Here is an 18,346-nt window from a genome sequence, read left to right on the forward strand (position 1 = left end):
GCTCGATCGCAACAGATAAGGATGGCCAACCGGATGGTGAAGGTGGGCGCGAATTCTACGAAATGTCTCACCTTCCCGCATCGCACCACGGCAGTCCGGGTGTGGTGCAGACGGCCACGTCCACCTCCGCCCAACCGCACCATCCTCACGCCGGTCTGGGTCACCATCACCATTCCGAGCAGGTCATACACAAGGTGTCGGCGGGCAAAATTCAGCAACACTCAAACGGTGTCGCCAGCAGTAACGGCGCGTCGAGCAACAACAACAGCCCCAACAGTACGAACCACAATCTACCGTCACCGCACCTGCACTACGGTGGCCATCTGGTGCAAACGACCACCAACGGGGGAGCGGGTGGTTCGAGCAGTTCCGCATCACAGCACGAACCCACCAGCCGGCCAAGTGTGATCGAGTCTAGCCAACCGATGGTGATCGAGTGTACGTAGCCCGGTGTGATACGACTGTATGCGGGCCGTTCGTGAGTGAGGCCTGTCTGTCGAAACCGTCTTCTTGTTTTAAAATCTCCTCTTCACAACGGGGCACAAGGCGTGTACTAACTCTTAGGCTCTGTTAAGCAGATACTATTAAGTGGTCTTAAGAAGCGTAACTTATCTAGCTATATCGAAGCATGAAGCCGGAGCTGTAAATAATGGCTGTAATAATGGGGCAAGGCCGGCTAATGGTACGCCACCTAGGTTGGATATGAATTTGTGATCAAAATTGTCCCCCCTCCCCCTCCCGATTTAGTTGTGGGCGTCTTCTTTTCTATTCTCTCCAGTGGTGTGGCGCTTAGAAGCATAGAGACTAAGGCTTACCGGTGGCGCTACTTCCGCCGAAGCGGGAGCTACCGATATAGATTAACTAGGAACATAAAACATAGATCTTAGTAGCAACATTAGCAAACGAAACGCATCAAAGATCAAAATTGAAGTCTGATAGCAATTAGGAATATTTAGCGCGTGGTTCGTTTTCGTTTACAGATCGCTCGTGTGTTGTTTTCGTTACGAGTTGCGGTGGCTGGCAGCCACCAAAACCACAACCAGACTGACTGATAGTTTTCCTTTGGGGGGATGCCACGGATGAGGGGGTTTTTTGTTTGTTTGTAGCATTCATCTAACCCGTGACAGTGTTTTGACTTGCATTGTTCCGTTTCCCTTTTTTGGTATGCGTGTGTGTGTGTCCGAGTTCCCCCGAGGAAGGAAAACAGATTAGCTATAAGAAGGAAGGAGAGAGTTAGCATATAACATATACGAGTGAATTTATTGCACGAAGAAGAGTGGAGCGTGTGTAATATTAAGCAAAGAAAAAAAACTTAAACTAAACTACTCATACACACAGAAACATATAGACACGAAACACACACGGAACACAGTACACAGAGAGAAAGGGGCAGGTGTAAGGATGTAATTGAAAATTACAATACACGAGTTAGCTGAAGATCGGTGCTTTTTCAAACAACCAGCGCGTCCCGGCGGATGGGTCTCCACGGCCCGTCCGTTTTGTCGTGGATCGCCGGTTTACTAATAACTATTACTCAGAGTTAAGACGTTAGATTAAAAGGGAAAGTTAAAACTATATATCGAGAGAAAACAACACACCGCTAAAACGCAAAACATTGATAAGCTAAAACTTTACTGCGAGTGAACAAGAGCTGATGTGAAGAGCGGAGAGCAAAACAAAAGAAAAAAAAACTAATAAGCGATGAAACATACGCTGGTGCTATAAGTAGTAACAGAGAAACAATATTAAAGAAAAAACGGTAAAAAGAAAATGTGAACACGGAAGAAAAAATTAACCCTTAACAATTGTTGTTCTGCTAAGCCAACACGAACAAGAAAAACAAACAAATATCAACTAATGAAAGGTAAAGGAGGAAGTTTATACGAAAACGAAGAAACTAAACACAACAAAATAAAACAAATACAGCTCATAAGAGAGGTGAGAATGCTAAGAAAAAAACCACACACACACACATTAAAAATCTTAAATGGGAAGGGTTGCCTTGCTTGGAAACTTTATTCGAAATAATTGCAAAATGGAAGGCAATCAATGCTTGCAAAACAGTGGCCAAACCGATTCTAAGCAACACCCGTCTGTTAGCCGATCCTCTCCCGATAGACTGACTGATCCGCTTTGCTGTTCGTTAGCATGCTTTTCCCTTCTTCTGCTCCTCATCTCTGACACACCGCTTGATGGAGGCTGCTGGATGAATCTGTAACTGTCACCGACCGATCTCACCCGGCGGTGTTTAGTGCTTTCGGTTTCATCACACTTGTTTTTCGATTGATTTGTTTTATTTATCTCTTGTTTTATATGAAACTCCACTCGTTGATCTTTATTTTGTGTTTAGATTGTTTTTTTCCTTCCTCTCTCGCACGCTTGTTTTGTAGCGCGATAGCGTTTAAGCGATAGCCATTAAGTCTGCAATAGTTGCGATCTTGGCGGAGATCAAAACCATCACAGGATATTCTACGATAAGTCGAGCAGGATGATAACATACTATGATACGCGCACTATCAACCATCAACACATTTGTACATCGCACCGTGGTGGCGATCATGTGTGTGTGTGTGTGTGTGTGTAGAAAACAGAGAAATGTTGATCATTTTCCATCACGTTTTCCATGAGTTTTTTGTTGTTTGCTTATAAGACTATAAGGAGCCGCTCATTCGCGCGAGTGTGAGTGGAGAGAAAAAAAAAACACACACACACACCAACTGACTGATTAATTGAATTAGTGCGTTAATTTTATCCGCTTTTATGTTGCCGAGGTGACATGTATGGTGGCGCGCACGAGGCAAGCATTTTAATTCGTCTATAATGACCACCAAACAAGCTGCGCTGGTTGTAGAAACAAGGGAAAAGGGAGCGATCCTGAGAAAAAGAGTATGGCGTATTTTGTTTCTTTTAAAGTTAAATGGGCTCTTATATACACTAAATAAACGAATGCAACGCAAACGAGTGGAATATTAGCGCAATAGTAACTAGGCTAAGCTGCTAAACTGTAGCTGATAGGCATAGATCGGCAGGACCACAGGATTGTTTGTTTGTTGTCGTTGTTGTGCCGAGCGAAGGTGCGAGACAGGAGGCAGTATAGTGGATAAAGAGAAAACGGATGGAACGAAACCCCTAGCACTGAGCTTGTATAGTATGGAAGTGGGGTTGATAAGCAGCTACACAGCTGAATTTTTTTTTTCCGGGTGGGACGTTAGTGTATTACAAAAAGAAGGATAAGAAAAAATGAATTAAAAGCACACACAAAAATAATCCTTAACCGATACGCGCCGATGAAGCAGATACGAACGCTACCTAACTGATAATAATTTAAACAAAACACAACACAACACAACAACATATGAAGTAAGACTAAGTGATTATTATTAATTAACTGCTGTAGCCGTAAGATGAACTGCTAGTGCGGGTGTGCGTGTGTGTGTGAGCGAACGATGAGCGATGAGCTAATTGTGCGTGAATGGGAAACGAGTGGAACTCTTTATAAAAATACAGAAAATCTTTACTGAAAAAAAAAAAATCACGAAAACTGTGCTTGCTTTGCTTTCTTTAGCGTAGAACATCCGAAAGGGGAGGGTGTGTAAATATGAAACCGATCGGGAAATGGGATGCGTAAATATGAAACCGGTTTGGTAAGGGGTGCGTAAATATGAAACCGAAACTTAGGTGGAGTTTGTGCTTGGATGTAGCCGTGTCCGATTTTTGATTAACTTTTTTGTGGAGCTTTTATTTTAAATTTTATTTTATTCCTTTTTGTCCAAAATTTTTGGTAATAGAGCTCTTTAAAAATGTTATTACATGGTGTAAACCTCCATTTCCCTTTTAGCTGGTAAAGACTGTTAAGCTGGCCAAAATTTTCTTTTCTTGTTCTATGTTTTTTTTAAATATTGTCTCTTATCATGATAAACTTTGATATTAAATATTTGTTTCCATTAAACTTTTTCAATGCTTTTTCTTTAATTTTGCTGCATTCTGTTGTTACACCGTTTTGCACTTATTCCTATGAAGTGTTTTATTTGATATTGTCCGCCAACATTGATATAATACGACAGCATATAGATTATTGAATCGTTGTTCAAATAAGAAAGATAGAAAGTTCTGTATTAAAAGGATCTGTTAAAATCATTTCAATATCTAAAGTAAAAACGCACCGTCCAAGCTTGTTGGCTGAAGACAGAAAGGTTATTTCTACAGCCATGGACGCATTTATAGCAACGCTTTCGTTTATTTGAAATGAAATGGACTTTTATTTAAACAAACTTTTATTTATTTTATTTTATTTATTAATTATCACGGCAAGGAGCCGTATTGTCAGCACCGCATGTGCTGACGAAATACAAATGTCAAAAACAAAAAATTCACAAAGAAATTACCAAGGCATTTCCTCCCTGGTATTTAGCCTTATCCCGGGCATGCTCGGTTGTAGGTGTGTGGCGATTGCAGTGAGGAAATCCAGGTCTATTGTAGAATTTGTAGAAATGTTTAGGTCCGGGACTATTGCTGGCGGTATTGTGTTGATGGTAGTGTGGTGTGTAAACGGATCATCCTTCCGTGTATCGGATCTGGAGAGCGAAACAAAACTAAACAAAAAAAAAAAAACAGCGTTTTGGACAGCACAAACATTTGCCTCTGTATCTGCCCAGCAGTGATAGCCCAAGCTCGACCAAGCCAGCACCAAAATCAAAAGCTATCGGCGAGTTCCCCTCCGTAACAGCAGGGTTTCTGCTAATAACGAGGTAGGACCCGCCGACCACCTCCGAACCCAACGCCAACAAGGCCGAACTCGCTCCATCAAGGCTAGGCAGAGATGAAGAACACTATTGCAGAAAAGTCTGCCTCCCTTCTAACGATAGTGTCGACTTTGGTCCCGGATACTGTTGCACCGTCAACGGACCACCCGTGGCACTACAAAGAACAATTAAGACACGGACAACACAACGAATAACAAAAAAGGAATGTAGGGGTCTTAGGATTGGAAGGATAATGGGGATGCGGAATCAAAGGATAAGACCGTTGTCTCTGGCGAATCGGAAGATGAGCCTCATGTAAGCGAGGTCCCTAGTCGCCAAAATTTCTCTAATTTCTGTGCCCGATCGTCTGCCGATGCCCTCGACTGCGCCCAACAAGGAGGGTCTTGCGGTTTCAAACTCCACGCAGGACCACAGAAGGTGATCCACATCGTGAAATCCGTCACCGCAGCCACACACCTTCGTCTGAGCCAGAGTTATACGCTGAAGATGAGCATTCAACGCGAAATGATTCGACATAAGTCGAGACATCATGCGTATGAATGCCCGGTCAACAGAGAGCCCACCGAACCAAGGCCGCAGGGACACTTGCGGAGAGATCGAGAAAAGGAATCGCCCGAGATCATCCGCCTCCCACATGCTCTGCCAGCGAGACAGGAAAAGTTGCTGTGGTAGGCGAAGAAACTCTCGGGCCGAGATCGGACGGTCGTAAAATGCGCCTTGTTGGACGCCTGTTTTGGCCAGTGAGTCTGCCTTCTCGTTGCCGGGAATTCCACAATGAGAAGGTACCCAAATTAGCGAAATCCTGAACGCCTTGTCGAACATGGAGCCAAGCAATTCTATGATTTTAATGACCAGGAAATCCTGACTCTTAACAGCCTTCGGGGATCGTAGTGCTTCGATAGCGCTAAGGCTATCTGTAAAGATGAAGTACTGATCCGAAGGTCTCGCTGCTATAATCAATAGTGCGTACAAGATTGCGGCTAGTTCTGCGGTGTAGACACTACACGGCTCCCGCAATTTGAAAAATGCTTCGGCGGACTCACTAAAAACGCCGAAGCCGGTGCCTTCCTTAGAGGATGATCCATCAGTATAATACTGGCTTCTTTGGTCTAAATGACCATACTTATCCCTGAAAATGCCCGGAACTACCATCGGGCGAAGATCATTCGGTATGGTCTTAATTTCCTCGTACAACGAGGAATCTGTTGTTAAAAGGGAACTGTAGGTCTCAGGAAGGGCAGCACGGTTTAATGCCTGTGGAGCGCTAGGATGCACTTGTAGGGCAACAAAATCTTCGTAGATTTTCAAGATCTTGCTCTTAGAACCTGTCTCTAGAAGCGCTTTAAAATTTTCTTCGATCAAGGGATTTGATACTGAAGAACGGACTAGAAGGCGAAGCGACAGCATTTCAAAACGAAGTTTTAGCGGCATCACTCCGGACATCACTTCTAGGGACATGTTATGTGTGGATTTCATGCTCCCTAGTGCGAGTCTAAGACAACGATACTGTAGCCTCTCTAGTTTGAGGATATGCGTGTTTAAAACAAACTTTTAATGGTTTATTTTTTATTGAAAAAATGTTCTTTATAATAATCTCTATTAATAACAGAACAAATCTATCATGTGGTATTTGTATAAATTGGCTGTCGATAAGATATATCAGAATGACGTGATATCAATGCTCTGATTAAGTGTGTTCAGATCAGTTTCAAATTTTATTTGCCTTTTTGTAATTTTTATAAAAAATCCAACCATGTGAGATGCATAAGATTAAAATAATAAAATTAAAAAATATCGATCAAATTTATAAAATAATTAAACAAATCTATTTCTTATTTTTCTTCCCATATTTTAAGAGTAACTGGAGGGCTTACTAAAAAAATTGACTAATTTTGTACAAAAAGCCTCACAAACTCAGACGAATTTCGCTCAAGTAAGTCAACGATGCCTTATCGATTCGAAAATTTGCCAACAATCCTCGCACCCACATACGGTGCATAACGGTGGCATTAACCGCCTTCCCTGCCGATCCGGTTTCTCCCTCCCTTCCAGTGCTTCCGTCCACCGCCGAGCGTTCCCTTCCAATTTCATTTTCCCATTTTCCCCTTTTTCGTACGCTGCTCGCAAGGGTACGCATGCTATACGAGTGCAGCACCAGCCGACGGACCGATCGGCCGTTGCATTGGTGTATTTGCATCCCCTCTCGTGTTAATCCTCTCGGGTTTGCCATCGATTCTGGCTATTGTCGGCCGGCTGTTGACATGCGGTGCATTTTCCAAACTCTCTCCCCTAGCTTCAAGTTGCACCGTTGCACGGGTTTGCATTCGAAACAGGAGGGTGACGCTGACGCACCCTCGGCAGCAGAAAGACGCGTGTTCGAACGATACAACCAACGATTGCAGTTTCGTTACAGCGGTGACTCGCTTTTCGGAGGTGCTAAAAAACGACCAATCAACAACGGCCGATACTGTGTTTTTTAGCGACACAATTCAACGCCCATCCGTTTTTTGTAACGCACCACCGTGTGGGGAAGGATGCACCGAAACAAAATGGCTTCTGGTGGTTAAAAAGAGGTGTAATCGACTAGGCCGAAGAATCGACCAGCCCAAACCGATGACAGTAAGGACACGCTGAACGAAGGCTTCTGTGAAGTGTTCTGTTTCAGTGCCTAATCGAACGAATTTTGTCTTGTCAGCAGCAATCGAGCCGATTGTTTGCATTGAGGTCAGCGAAAGGTGGTGGTTCACTTGACGAAAGAAAACAACCGTTGACAGATTATGCAAGGGACACGCGACAGAAAGGAGATGTGAGAATGCGATGATGAGAGTCCTACTCGTGGTTGTACCATGGAAAGGAAAACAGTATGGTACGAAATGGTTGTTGACCTTATTGTTGATTGTAAGAGTGTAGAATGGGTCAAGATGGTGCTGAACAATTGTTAAATCATTATAAAGGACAGGAAAGGCATAGTAAATTGTACTCGTGAATAGGAAGGATGGCATTAACTCTTTTTATTTTTCAAAATCGCTATGATAAAATTTTATTATTTTACCAACACAATTAATTTTAATTTTAAGTTGCAATTTTATTTAATAATGTTAAATTTATAGCTAGCAATAAGACCAGGCCGTGTGTAATTGTGTTGTGGTTTGTCTATCAATTTTAAAGATTTTCTTAAATTGATTCTCTTCCTTTAAATTTTTTCCCTTCTCTGTTTATCCAACAATAATTTTACTGCTTACTTTCTTTTCAACTGAAGTCGAGTTGACCTTCTTTTATATCTATTGTTTATTAATTATGACTTCAATTGTCCTTATCAAAATATATAGCCCTGCGTTTTCAAGGCACAGTCCTTGACACTTTGAGATTTGAACCACTATCTCCTTTGCTTTTTAAGTTGTGTTTACTGCTCAATTAAGTAAAAAATTTGTCCTCAAAAAACCAATACGCTTTAATTATTTTAATGCACCTTGTATTCTTTATAAATGTTACGAAAGATTCAAATTGTATCTTAACAAATAATTTATCAAAATACACACTCTGAAAAAGCTGAAAATATTGAATTAAAATTGCATAAATTACCACCATTTATGATCAAAGCATTATTCAACTATGAAGATACCAGAAAATTGTACAGTTAGTTGTCTGATTTGATACAATTCCTAACAAACACTTTTTTGTTTCAATCTTTGAGAACCATGTCGCACTAACACTCTCAAACCAGCTTCCGCCATGTATGCTCATGCGCAGATCCTCCAACAAAAACTGGACCCAAAATGGCAGGACTCTTCAGATGCGTATCAGTATAAGGCCGTTTATTTTTACACAAACCCAAGTGCTTATCGCTGAATTTAGTGATATACGAATTTTTTGAATTTAGTGATAACGAGCAACAGCAAACGGAGTAAAGTTATTGCAACCAAACAGAAATGTATGTTTGTGCTAACTAAACAGTACAAGTGATAGCAAATTGCCAAAACAGTACACAACATTCCAGTTTTCAGACAGCATTGTAAATAACATCTAACAAAACGGAATAAAATCACACGGGAAATGATTCCCATGATCTGGTCGTTTGAAAGTGAAAGTTTTGCTTACTTGTTTTCCATTTTTCCGTGTTCCGTAGCCTGTTTACGGTCGTGCAAACCGACATTTCCGAAGGGATATCAAAAAGTTTGAAACGGTCAAAGAACTCTATGCCAATCGATGGACATCCCTAGCTCTGCACAACCACCAACGGTCGAATACCAGCTGCTGCATTGCTCGCGTGCCCATTGTCCAGAGTGCAGTGAATGCATTCATGCATCCCTACACCCCACAGCAACGGACGAAGGGGTCCCGAGAAGCGGATTAAATCTCCGAACCGTGTGCCGGTCAGAAGCAAATTGGCCCGTTGACCGATTTTCGATCGATTTGGTGTCCTTCCGGGCGTTTTGTTCAATAGCGGGCGTTAGGCGAGGCAGGCACCCTAAAAGGTCTATTTTACTTTTTGCTTTGTAATCTCTCCTTTTTTAGACAATATTTTCATATCATCGCATTAGCAAGGCATCTACAAAAATACCTTACGTTTTTATATTCTCCCCTCTTTGGGCAAAATGAGCGAAAAATCGCATCGAAATCGGAAGATATTATCGGATTTTTGGGACCCCCGCCTGGACACGAATCACGATTCGGACATTGATTGACAGCTGCCTCAGTGCTTGTGCTGTTCAAGTGTCAATTAGAACGAAGGCCCGTGTCGGTCCCGTTTCCTGGTCCCAAACTAGCCCGTGTTGCAAAGCTTATTTGCATGCATGCATGAATTAAGTTGCAACATTTTGACATGTTTCCCTGCAGTGTTTTTTGTTTTTTGGTGTGTTTTTCGATTGATTTTTTTTCCCCTAATCTGTCGGAGGTCCTGAACGGAGGTACACGTGTCGCCCTCAGGATTCGGGCAAATTAGGTCACGCGGAAAACAAAACCTTGGCGCGGGTCTCACGTGAAGCACGGGATGCGTATCAGCTTTCGGATGTGTTTTCCTATTCTATTCTCTCCCGGGTTACGCTTTTTTTAATCGATAGGTGTTTGATGCGATCAGTTTCGTTGCTGTACAAAGCCGGTTGACAATGCTGTATTGCACCAGTTGCACTGAGAAGATGCGTACGATCGGGTTGGGTTCGTTTAAGGATATCACTTTCCAGACATCCTCTTAAAAAGAAATATACAGAAAAAGATGTTGAGTGTCACTGTCAGAAGAAAAAAAAATAGTGCTGAAGGTACTAAACACACTCAAGCAAGAAAGAAATGTTTAACAGATAATTAACTATTTCCTAGCCAAAAACTTCCTAAATCCTCTTATGTGAGTAGCTTCAAAATAAGAGTGTTCAACAAAAATGCTTTGAGGAGCGGTTGGATGGGATCACGGCAAACATCTGAGGGCATTACCATTTTCCATTTCCTTGTTGCTTCAAATAATAAAAAATCTTTGCTTAAGTCTGAGAAATTTCCGGAAGTTTCTCTTTAGCTCATCAATCTGGTTATAGAGATCTATTGACACAATGCTTCGGACTCATCTCAAGCGCTTCTGCTTTTCGTAACATTAATGAGGGTGACACCTCAAGATGTCCCCGGCTCAGTAAACTATTAAAGCAAGAACATCCTTCTTGGGGAACTTGGTGCCGAACGCAGAATATTTTTCACCTTAACTTTGAACTTTGCTTCTTCTGTTGATTATGTGGTGTTTAAAACGTTTCATTTTCGTGGAGCTTATTCAGAACAAATCTTCGTCACTGTTAAGGTGTTTGCTCTGATTTCCTGATCGAAAGCGCCGCACAGACACAAGCTGTTATTCTTCCAGACATCTGGGGTTCATTTCAACTTTCACTGCTTTTCTTTGGTATAAATTTAGGCGTCGGAGAGCAAGCCTCTATTTATCGTGCTCATTCTGCAACAGTGGTGGCTCAATATATTTGTAGGCCCCGAGCGGAATGGCAGTTAATACACCTTTAATTGTGATATTAAAGGGAAGCAACAGGAGTTCCTTCGCCGAAGAGGCCCCCCTAAAAGACGAGGCCACGAGCGGCCGCTCCTTCTGCTCTTGGGTTGATCGGCCACTGTTCTACAAAGGCGAGGATTCAGTCAAACTCGGCAATAACCAGTGGATCAGCAGTACAATATAAGTTTCAGTTACTTTCCACGAGTTCCTCTACTGTTTAGATCTGTGCTTCAAACAAAATCAATTGACTACACAGTCAAATTTCAAATTTCACAGTCAAATGAACGATATTTAGCTTTATTTCCCAGATTATCTCCTATACTAGACCATCACTCCCTTTGAATATGATTCATGGACGAACACTCCATCACAAACCGCAGCCACTGATCGCCTGCAAAACAAAACCGTCCCGCTTCGTCTCTGTCCGCTGGCACACGATTAAAAACACACGAACGCATCATCACCGAAATCGTGAAGTAATCTAATTTACGTCCGCCCGAATCACGAAAACATCCCCCTTCCCCGGCACACCAGCTCTGCAAAACACACCTCCGATGCAGCCAAATCGTTCCCGTCTGTCTGTGTTTCGCTTGCGACACCAACCAACCCAGGCGACAACGGTCAGACGACAAATGGTGGTGAGTCTTCCGGGGTATTTCCGCCTTGCTTTCCAAGACGCATCAAAGGCAGCAGCAGCCTTGAGAGCACTGACGGTAGCCGAACGAACGCACGCAAACAGTGACGGCGTCAAGAGCAAAACGACGCGTGCGACGCAATAATGTTTAACAACAAACCAGTGACCGGGTTTGGAGCTTTGGAGTTGGCTGTCTATTTTGTGGCGGGCAGGAAGAGGTAATGGGGGGTTATGGGTGGTGGGGGGATCTTTAGATGCGGGTCAGTCAGTTGCGTGACGAATGTTTTTCTTCAAGAGTGTGTGTGGTTGTAGATGGGGATTTGATAGAAATGTGAAGCCGTGAAAGGTTTGAAGATGGATATGATAGAATTATGCGGTGAATAAAATCGATCAAACTGCAATAAAATAACACTTAAAAATGCTTTGGAATATTTTTATTAAAAAAAATACACAAATTGTGATTGTAAGATGATATTCTCATGGTAGCCGTTGATATTGCACGCACTTACCCGTGCGCTGAAAGGACGTGTAGAATATCAACGGCTACTACGACAATATCATCTGAGGACATCACTATAAAAGGTATTTGATTTTCCTGTCATTTGAAGCCGTTTCCATATCAACTAACTTTGTTTGCCATTACATCTAAGAAGCCTGCCATAAACATGGATGCTACTGCCTTATCAACTGAAAACCCCTGTATTGTAGATAGTTTAATGTTCTTAATTGTTTTCAATAGTAGCATAGACTTCGCCAAGCTTAAATTAAGTCTAAGTTTTTAACAAACAGATTTTTAAAATAATTATCCTGAATCAAATAATAAAAAAAATTGACTTTAATAATCCATTCAACAATTTTTCCTTGGCGAAAAACCACATCAAGGAGGTTCCAGAAGTATGAACCTAGCAAGTACCCTCCCAAAAACCATCCTGTTTGTGGCGCACGCACACACACAAACACATACGCACAATTCTAACGCCTGCACAGGCGCACTCGTCTTCAGTGACCACTTGCCAAACACGCACACACAAACCGCACCCCGCAATTCGTGCCCTGTGCAGCCCACCCAACCCACTTTGGAATGCGTTCACTTGTGTGGCGCTACTTCACGGGTGGGGAACGATGGTTGCAACATCAATTCCCCCGACTAAACCCGAAAAAAAGAAATAAAATATTGTGGAGGACCCAACGCACTCACGTATGAATCGTCCTCCCTCCCCACTCGCCTCCCCCTGAAAAAGGGCTCGACGGGCAAGAACGTTCGTCCGCATCCGATAACAGCAAAAACGGTTCTTTCGGGGTCGCAGTTCATCCCTTTCCCGTGGTGCAAGCAGGAGGATGGTCGTCGGTTTGGAGGGTCTCGCTCACGCTCAACCCATCGCGCCCGAATTTCAAACGGTACACTGCGCGCACACACATCATGCAAGGCCGCTAGACCACGTGCACTCGGTGCTGTTCGTAGGTTCGGTCTCTTGCGCGCGCGAACGCACTACACGCACAAAATAGTGCGTAGCACTGTTGCTCTGTCCCATTCGCACCAAGCATACACACACACACACACGATCACGCACGAGATGCCGCACCGACCGTATTTCCGCGAGCGACCCCGCGCGGCATTCGAATTTCACGCGCCAGCGTGACAACATCGTAGGTTTTTGGTGGCGTTTAGCCATAAGTTCTCCATCTTGTGATTTGGTAAGGAGGAGTAGTATAAGTTGGAAGGGTGAAAAAGAAGCTCCCTACCCAAACCTCCACCCCACGATCGTGCGACCGAGACCGAGAAGAGAAATGGTTTTTGTGAATGAACGGTGCCTGCTGCCCTGTTGTCAGACTGTGTGATGAAGCTGTTGAGATAGTGGTGTGTGTGCGTGTGCGTATGTGTTATGAAGGGTGCTGGGCCCCCACTAGAGAAGGGAGGCTTTGTTTACACTATACACTGTTGCAGTCGGTAGCGGTGGTGCATTCTTCAAATTCCAATCATACATTGACCCAGTGAAGCAACCCTCAACGGATACGGGGAAGAAGTGAAGAAACCGAGCGTTTCGTTTGTTAAAGGTGCATTAGCAGCACAGAGCGCCATGTAAGAAAGGAAACACTCACAGGGGTAGGTTTTCCTTTTTGCACCTCTGCACCAACAACAAAACAAAAAACAAAACCGAAAACGGAAGTACCTGAGATGGCGAGCGGATCATTCCATTTGGATGGTGTGCCTGACGGTGAAGTGCATCAGCAGGAAGCGACGGGGACGGAAGAGCAGGCAGGTAAGCAGAAGGTGTCACCTTCGGAGTCAAGGGTCAATGGAAGAACCGTAACCCCAATCTGCCCGAAGACGTCCCCTTCCGATTCGGATTCTCCAATTACTGGCACGTGGTGTACCGTTTGTGTGTGTGTGCTTGCTAGCTTCTTTTTGTTATTTTTGGACTGCAGCTCGCACTGCGGATGCATTCTTGGAAGGTTGATTTGACACTTTGGTGCTTCTCATTCGGAGGGGACATTTTCTTGACGATCTCATTTGCTGAAAGGTTGTCTCGAACGATTCTAAGGGAAGAATTTAATGAAGTTATGAGAAGGAAGTCTAATTGGTGATTTTATGATTTTTTCTCCACAACTTGTCATGGGAACTCCACGATACAAGTAAAGTTGGGAAATGCGGGACTGGGAAGATCCAAAGATCCGCTCCGTAGAATTATTCGAATTGGATTTGATTCTTAAGGATCCTTAAGGATAAGCAGAGTGAGTTGATATGGTACTGTAGTTTGCTTTCATCATTCTTGGAGAAGTCTTGGATGAAGTTAAGTTGGTCAATTGAGCGACACGGTGCAAGAAAGTTGAAGGAACAAGCAATATAATAAGCAGGATTGAAAGCATTTTGTTGCATCGCTCTTAGTCTTGATGCATCGCTCCTAGATTCTGAGATTGAGGTCCCTATTAGGATTCTGAGATTCGGATCCCTATAAGGGTTTGGCACTCCTAAGTTCAAATCTGCAATTGAGAGCATTTTTTAATGATACGGTAGCCCAAGTCTTGGAGTTTTTTTCAAGCTTATTGATGTGTCCTTTTATGTCACATGAATTTTTAATATAATATTTTATTCCATGTTCTAAATATGATTCCCCATATACAAACAATTACAATATTTGTAGCGTTAATCATCCTAAGGAGTTATCCAAAAACAATTTATCAACATTCTAATCGATGGTTTAGTGAGTTTAAATGTTATGTTATAAGTCGTATTGCTATGAATCAAGCCTCACCTACCCAGTCAGGTCAGGTCCGTTTCATCATTTGCAAATGGAAATCTTATACAAAATTGTAAAGCAGACAGCATTCAAATGCTCAAATTCATATTTGTAGCCGATCAAAATGAATCATAAGTAGTGAGATCAATAATTTTGTATCAGAACAACCTGATCTAATCGACCTGATGTAAAAATCCTAAATCATACCTATGAGCATCAAATCATAATCTATGAACATTATTATAAAAAACTCATGGAAAACTACCGCTCAGAGTTTCTTACATCCAAAGGATCCATGCCAGGCCAATCAAATGCTTGAGAAAAAAATGCCAGTCCTTGCTAAATAATTCCAAAATACCTCACAATAGTGATTTTTGACTATCCGATTGCATACTCTCATGCTGATCATACTTTGCATGAAATTCTGCCAAATCCACAAGCGCAATTGCATTTGTTTTTCACTTCGACATCAATAAATCTCAATTATTATACGCAGGCTGTACTACCTCTTTCTTCAAGCAAGGAAGATTAATTAACCTCACGAGCAAATGATACGCCTCGCACATTACCGACAAAAGGTGCAGAAACTACAAGTCTTTTTTTTTTCTACACATCATTCACCTCGCTTTTACTTGTTCTAAACATTCCGAACAACCCTTTTGCATCCCCCCCCCCTCCCCCCATAGGTGTATCCTTTTCCGAAACATAAACAGCTCAAATGGTCTAGCAAATAGAGGGTCTAGAAATGAAGCGAAGGAATCCTGTTTGCCCGAGGAGGATTGTCCAAGCAAAAAACCAGGAGACATTTGCACGCTGTCCATCGCGCAATTGTTACATGAAAAAGGGCTGGCATACCCCTCTTTTTCTGCTGCTGCCCGAAACGATACAATTGTGACCTCATTTAAATAATCCTTTATTAGGAAAAATTAGAAACCTGCTCCGGCGACGAGCAACGGAACGTCGAAAGGCAACCGTAAGGGGACCGCGAAAACTGGACCCCATGTTACACATCCATGGGCACGAGGTGCAAATCCTTCCTGTCACGGGGTACCGAGGGTTCGGTTCGGCAAAAATTTATGGACATGCCAACGTGCTACGGACAAGTTGCTCAAGTACGGACGACCTCCGCTGGTACCGAAAGCAGGAAAATCGAAAAGTGAAATCGTCCCTTTCCCTTGCTATGAAAGCTTTGCTTTCTTCTTGCTCGGGGTTACGCACTGCTTCGGTCGCGATCGGACTAATGTGTTTCTAATCATAATTTATTCACATGCTTGTAAACAGGCCCAGTTGGGGATGTGTTTTGTACGGCGTCGCGGGCAAAAATTAGTCTAATAAGCTAGGGCAAATGCAAGCAAGACAAACGCAAAGGACAAAGCAAGAAATCAGTTTCACGGTGGAAGGCGAACCGGTTTCTTTTCTACAGATTTTTTTATGTTGTTGAAAAGTCTCATTTCCCGGTTCGTTGATGAACTGAAGAAAATTTGGACAGCAAGGCAACCAAAAAAAAAGATGAAGCATGTTTTTTTGTTGCATGTGTTGTCTTATGAAAGGATTCCAGCAAACGAGATTCCGACCTGAGATTGCTGCCTGTCATAAATGACGTGGTTTCCACGTCCATGAAGCGCATGGGCCCGCCGTTGGTACCGTTAGGATTGGGGAAGACATTTTTGAGGAGGCAACGCACAACAACAGAAAGGATCTATTTCATACCGCGATCCTTGCTTCGCAGTTGTGCTTCCTTCTCGTCTGTGTCTTGAAGAAGGAAGGGAAAAAGAAGGTCTTTGGCGTTGTAAATGCAAATTTGAGCACGTGAGATATGTCCAGCTGGGTTTTTAATGAGAAAAAAAAAACTCTTGATGAATGGCCAATGCCTGTGTCCTGTCAGAGCTCGGTACGCGGATGGGTTGACATTAAGCCGCGATTTTGTGACCTCTGGGCGAACGACTTTAGATTCCTGAGATGTCCTTTATATATTTGATTTAAAATGTTTATAGTAACGGTTAATACAATCTTTCTTATTACCAGAACTAGTGGGACCACGAAGAGGACGCTGTAAATGGTTTAACGTGGTGAAAGGCTGGGGCTTCATAACGCCCGATGACGGTGGGCAGGAAGTGTTTGTGCATCAGGTAGCATTACGGACAACATCGGTCGGCTATTAGAAGAATAATCTAATGTGCGTCTTATACTTTCCAGAGCGTTATACAGATGGGTGGATTTCGATCGCTGGGTGAAAACGAAGAGGTTGAGTTTGAGTCGAAGCTAACGGGGAAAGGATACGAAGCGACCAGCGTTTACGGTCCATCACATGCAGAATGCAAGGGAAGTGATTTCCGACCGTACAGTAAAAAGCGAAGGTTCCGGAAAGTGAGGTATATGTGACTGATCGAATGTTGCGTTAATATATTTCACTAATCACCATCCTTGTTTCCCTCTACATTAGGTGCTACAATTGTGGAGAGTTTGCCAACCATATAGCGTCGAAATGTGCGCTGGGACCACTGCCAAAGCGTTGCCATAACTGTCGAAGCGAGGACCATCTCATAGCGGACTGTCCCACGAAACCTCCGGCAAAATGATTCTTCCTAGGCAAATGGCAGCTTTTGGTGGTTCAATTCGATTTTCGAAACACTTAGTTCTTAGTGGCAGATATCCTTTTTAAGCTAAAATAGAATTAATAAGCGGTAGCAAGTATGTGAAACAACGAGAGAGTAAAAAAATAAAGTAAATTTTATATGAAGTATCATCAATTTTTGCCTGTCGTCTGTTCACTTCTTTAAGGTGCATAATGTGATAAAATCAAAGAGCATCCAAAATTTGTAATTTTCTTATAATAAGAGCTTTTAATCTTCGAAATGCTATTTCTTTTCTTGAGTAGAAATCCCTTAGCTTTCGAAAAAATATCTAATGTTGTCAAATTTATATTAAAATAATTCAATTTCTATAAAATCTAATTAACCGTCACCTCTCATCATTCGCAATTTGGAGTTTGTTTAGATGGAGCGTCATCTGGTGGAGGTTGTTATAACTATCACAACGTTTGTAGCTTTCAATCCTGTCCAGATGAGGCGCTGTAGTCGGCTCTAACGAGCTTTCTTTATCTCACCACAGATGTCGCTGTTGCATGATTTTCAAATCGAACAATTTAGATCATGTTAGAATGGTTTGACACAGCGTTTTAGATTGGTTTGATTTGTTTTCGAAATTTTGTACATTTTGCAAAAAGAAATGCTTTTCATTTAGCACTAGTTTTATAATAATAAGTAAATATTAGTTCTGGTAAAATTAACCTTTCAGTTTAAGCCAACAAATTTTTAAAATACATAGAAATCAAACAGAATAAAACTTTACAATTGAATCATAATAAAACCGCCGCAAAATGTTGTCTGCAATTTTCGGCCGTTTTACTACATGCTACGTACACATTTAGCATAATTTATCTCATAAATTTATTTGACACCCAAACTCATAAAACACATTCACTCCGATCCTCTTCCATCATAACACTTACTTAGGCAAGTAAAGAAGCTATTGCGCTTTAAATTCAGCACCAAATATACCAACCAACGATGGACCATAACGCACCACCACGGAAGTTACGGTTTTTCATTACGGTAATGTGTCACTTTCGGGGAAAATTTTTGGACTAACCAGGCTCGCCCATCGATAAGGCTCGACATTTCCAATCACCATGATGAAGTGGGTTTTGATGCGAGCCCGAAGTGGTTCCTGTCTT

At 42.4% G+C, this 18,346-nt stretch overlaps 2 protein-coding genes across 14 annotated transcripts in view; both read left to right on the plus strand.

The window, feature by feature from the left end:
* LOC118514366 (PR domain zinc finger protein 1) overlaps positions 1–3,528 on the plus strand; it is a 33,837-nt gene extending 30,309 nt beyond the window's left edge. For all 13 annotated transcript variants that reach the window (XM_036061214.1, XM_036061213.1, XM_036061215.1 and 10 more), the window contains one exon: positions 16–3,528. In XM_036061214.1, the coding sequence (XP_035917107.1) occupies positions 16–446 (431 nt within the window). In that variant the 3' untranslated portion in view covers positions 447–3,528. The remainder of the gene's footprint in view (positions 1–15) is intronic.
* Positions 3,529–12,994: 9,466 nt separating this feature from the next.
* LOC118514402 (protein lin-28 homolog) lies at positions 12,995–17,361 on the plus strand. The gene is made up of 4 exons (XM_036061283.1): positions 12,995–13,632; positions 16,636–16,739; positions 16,807–16,982; positions 17,054–17,361. The coding sequence occupies exons 1-4, from the start codon at positions 13,548–13,550 to the stop codon at positions 17,187–17,189; spliced, it is 501 nt and encodes a 166-aa protein (XP_035917176.1). The 5' UTR covers positions 12,995–13,547; the 3' UTR covers positions 17,190–17,361.
* Positions 17,362–18,346: the final 985 nt, after the last annotated feature.

Source organism: Anopheles stephensi, chromosome 3 (assembly GCF_013141755.1).
Source record: "Anopheles stephensi strain Indian chromosome 3, UCI_ANSTEP_V1.0, whole genome shotgun sequence".
Lineage (NCBI taxonomy): Eukaryota > Metazoa > Arthropoda > Insecta > Diptera > Culicidae > Anopheles > Anopheles stephensi.

What these genes read in the sequence shown, in the direction of transcription:
- LOC118514402 (XM_036061283.1), top strand. Translation starts at nt 13,548, where the DNA reads ATGGCGAGCGGATCATTCCATTTGGATGGTGTGCCTGACGGTGAAGTG. An exon ending in GGGGACGGAAGAGCAGGCAG is followed by an intron (nt 13,633 to 16,635) that starts GTAAGCAGAAGG and finishes TCTTATTACCAG; the next exon opens with AACTAGTGGGACCACGAAGA. An exon ending in AGGAAGTGTTTGTGCATCAG is followed by an intron (nt 16,740 to 16,806) that starts GTAGCATTACGG and finishes TATACTTTCCAG; the next exon opens with AGCGTTATACAGATGGGTGG.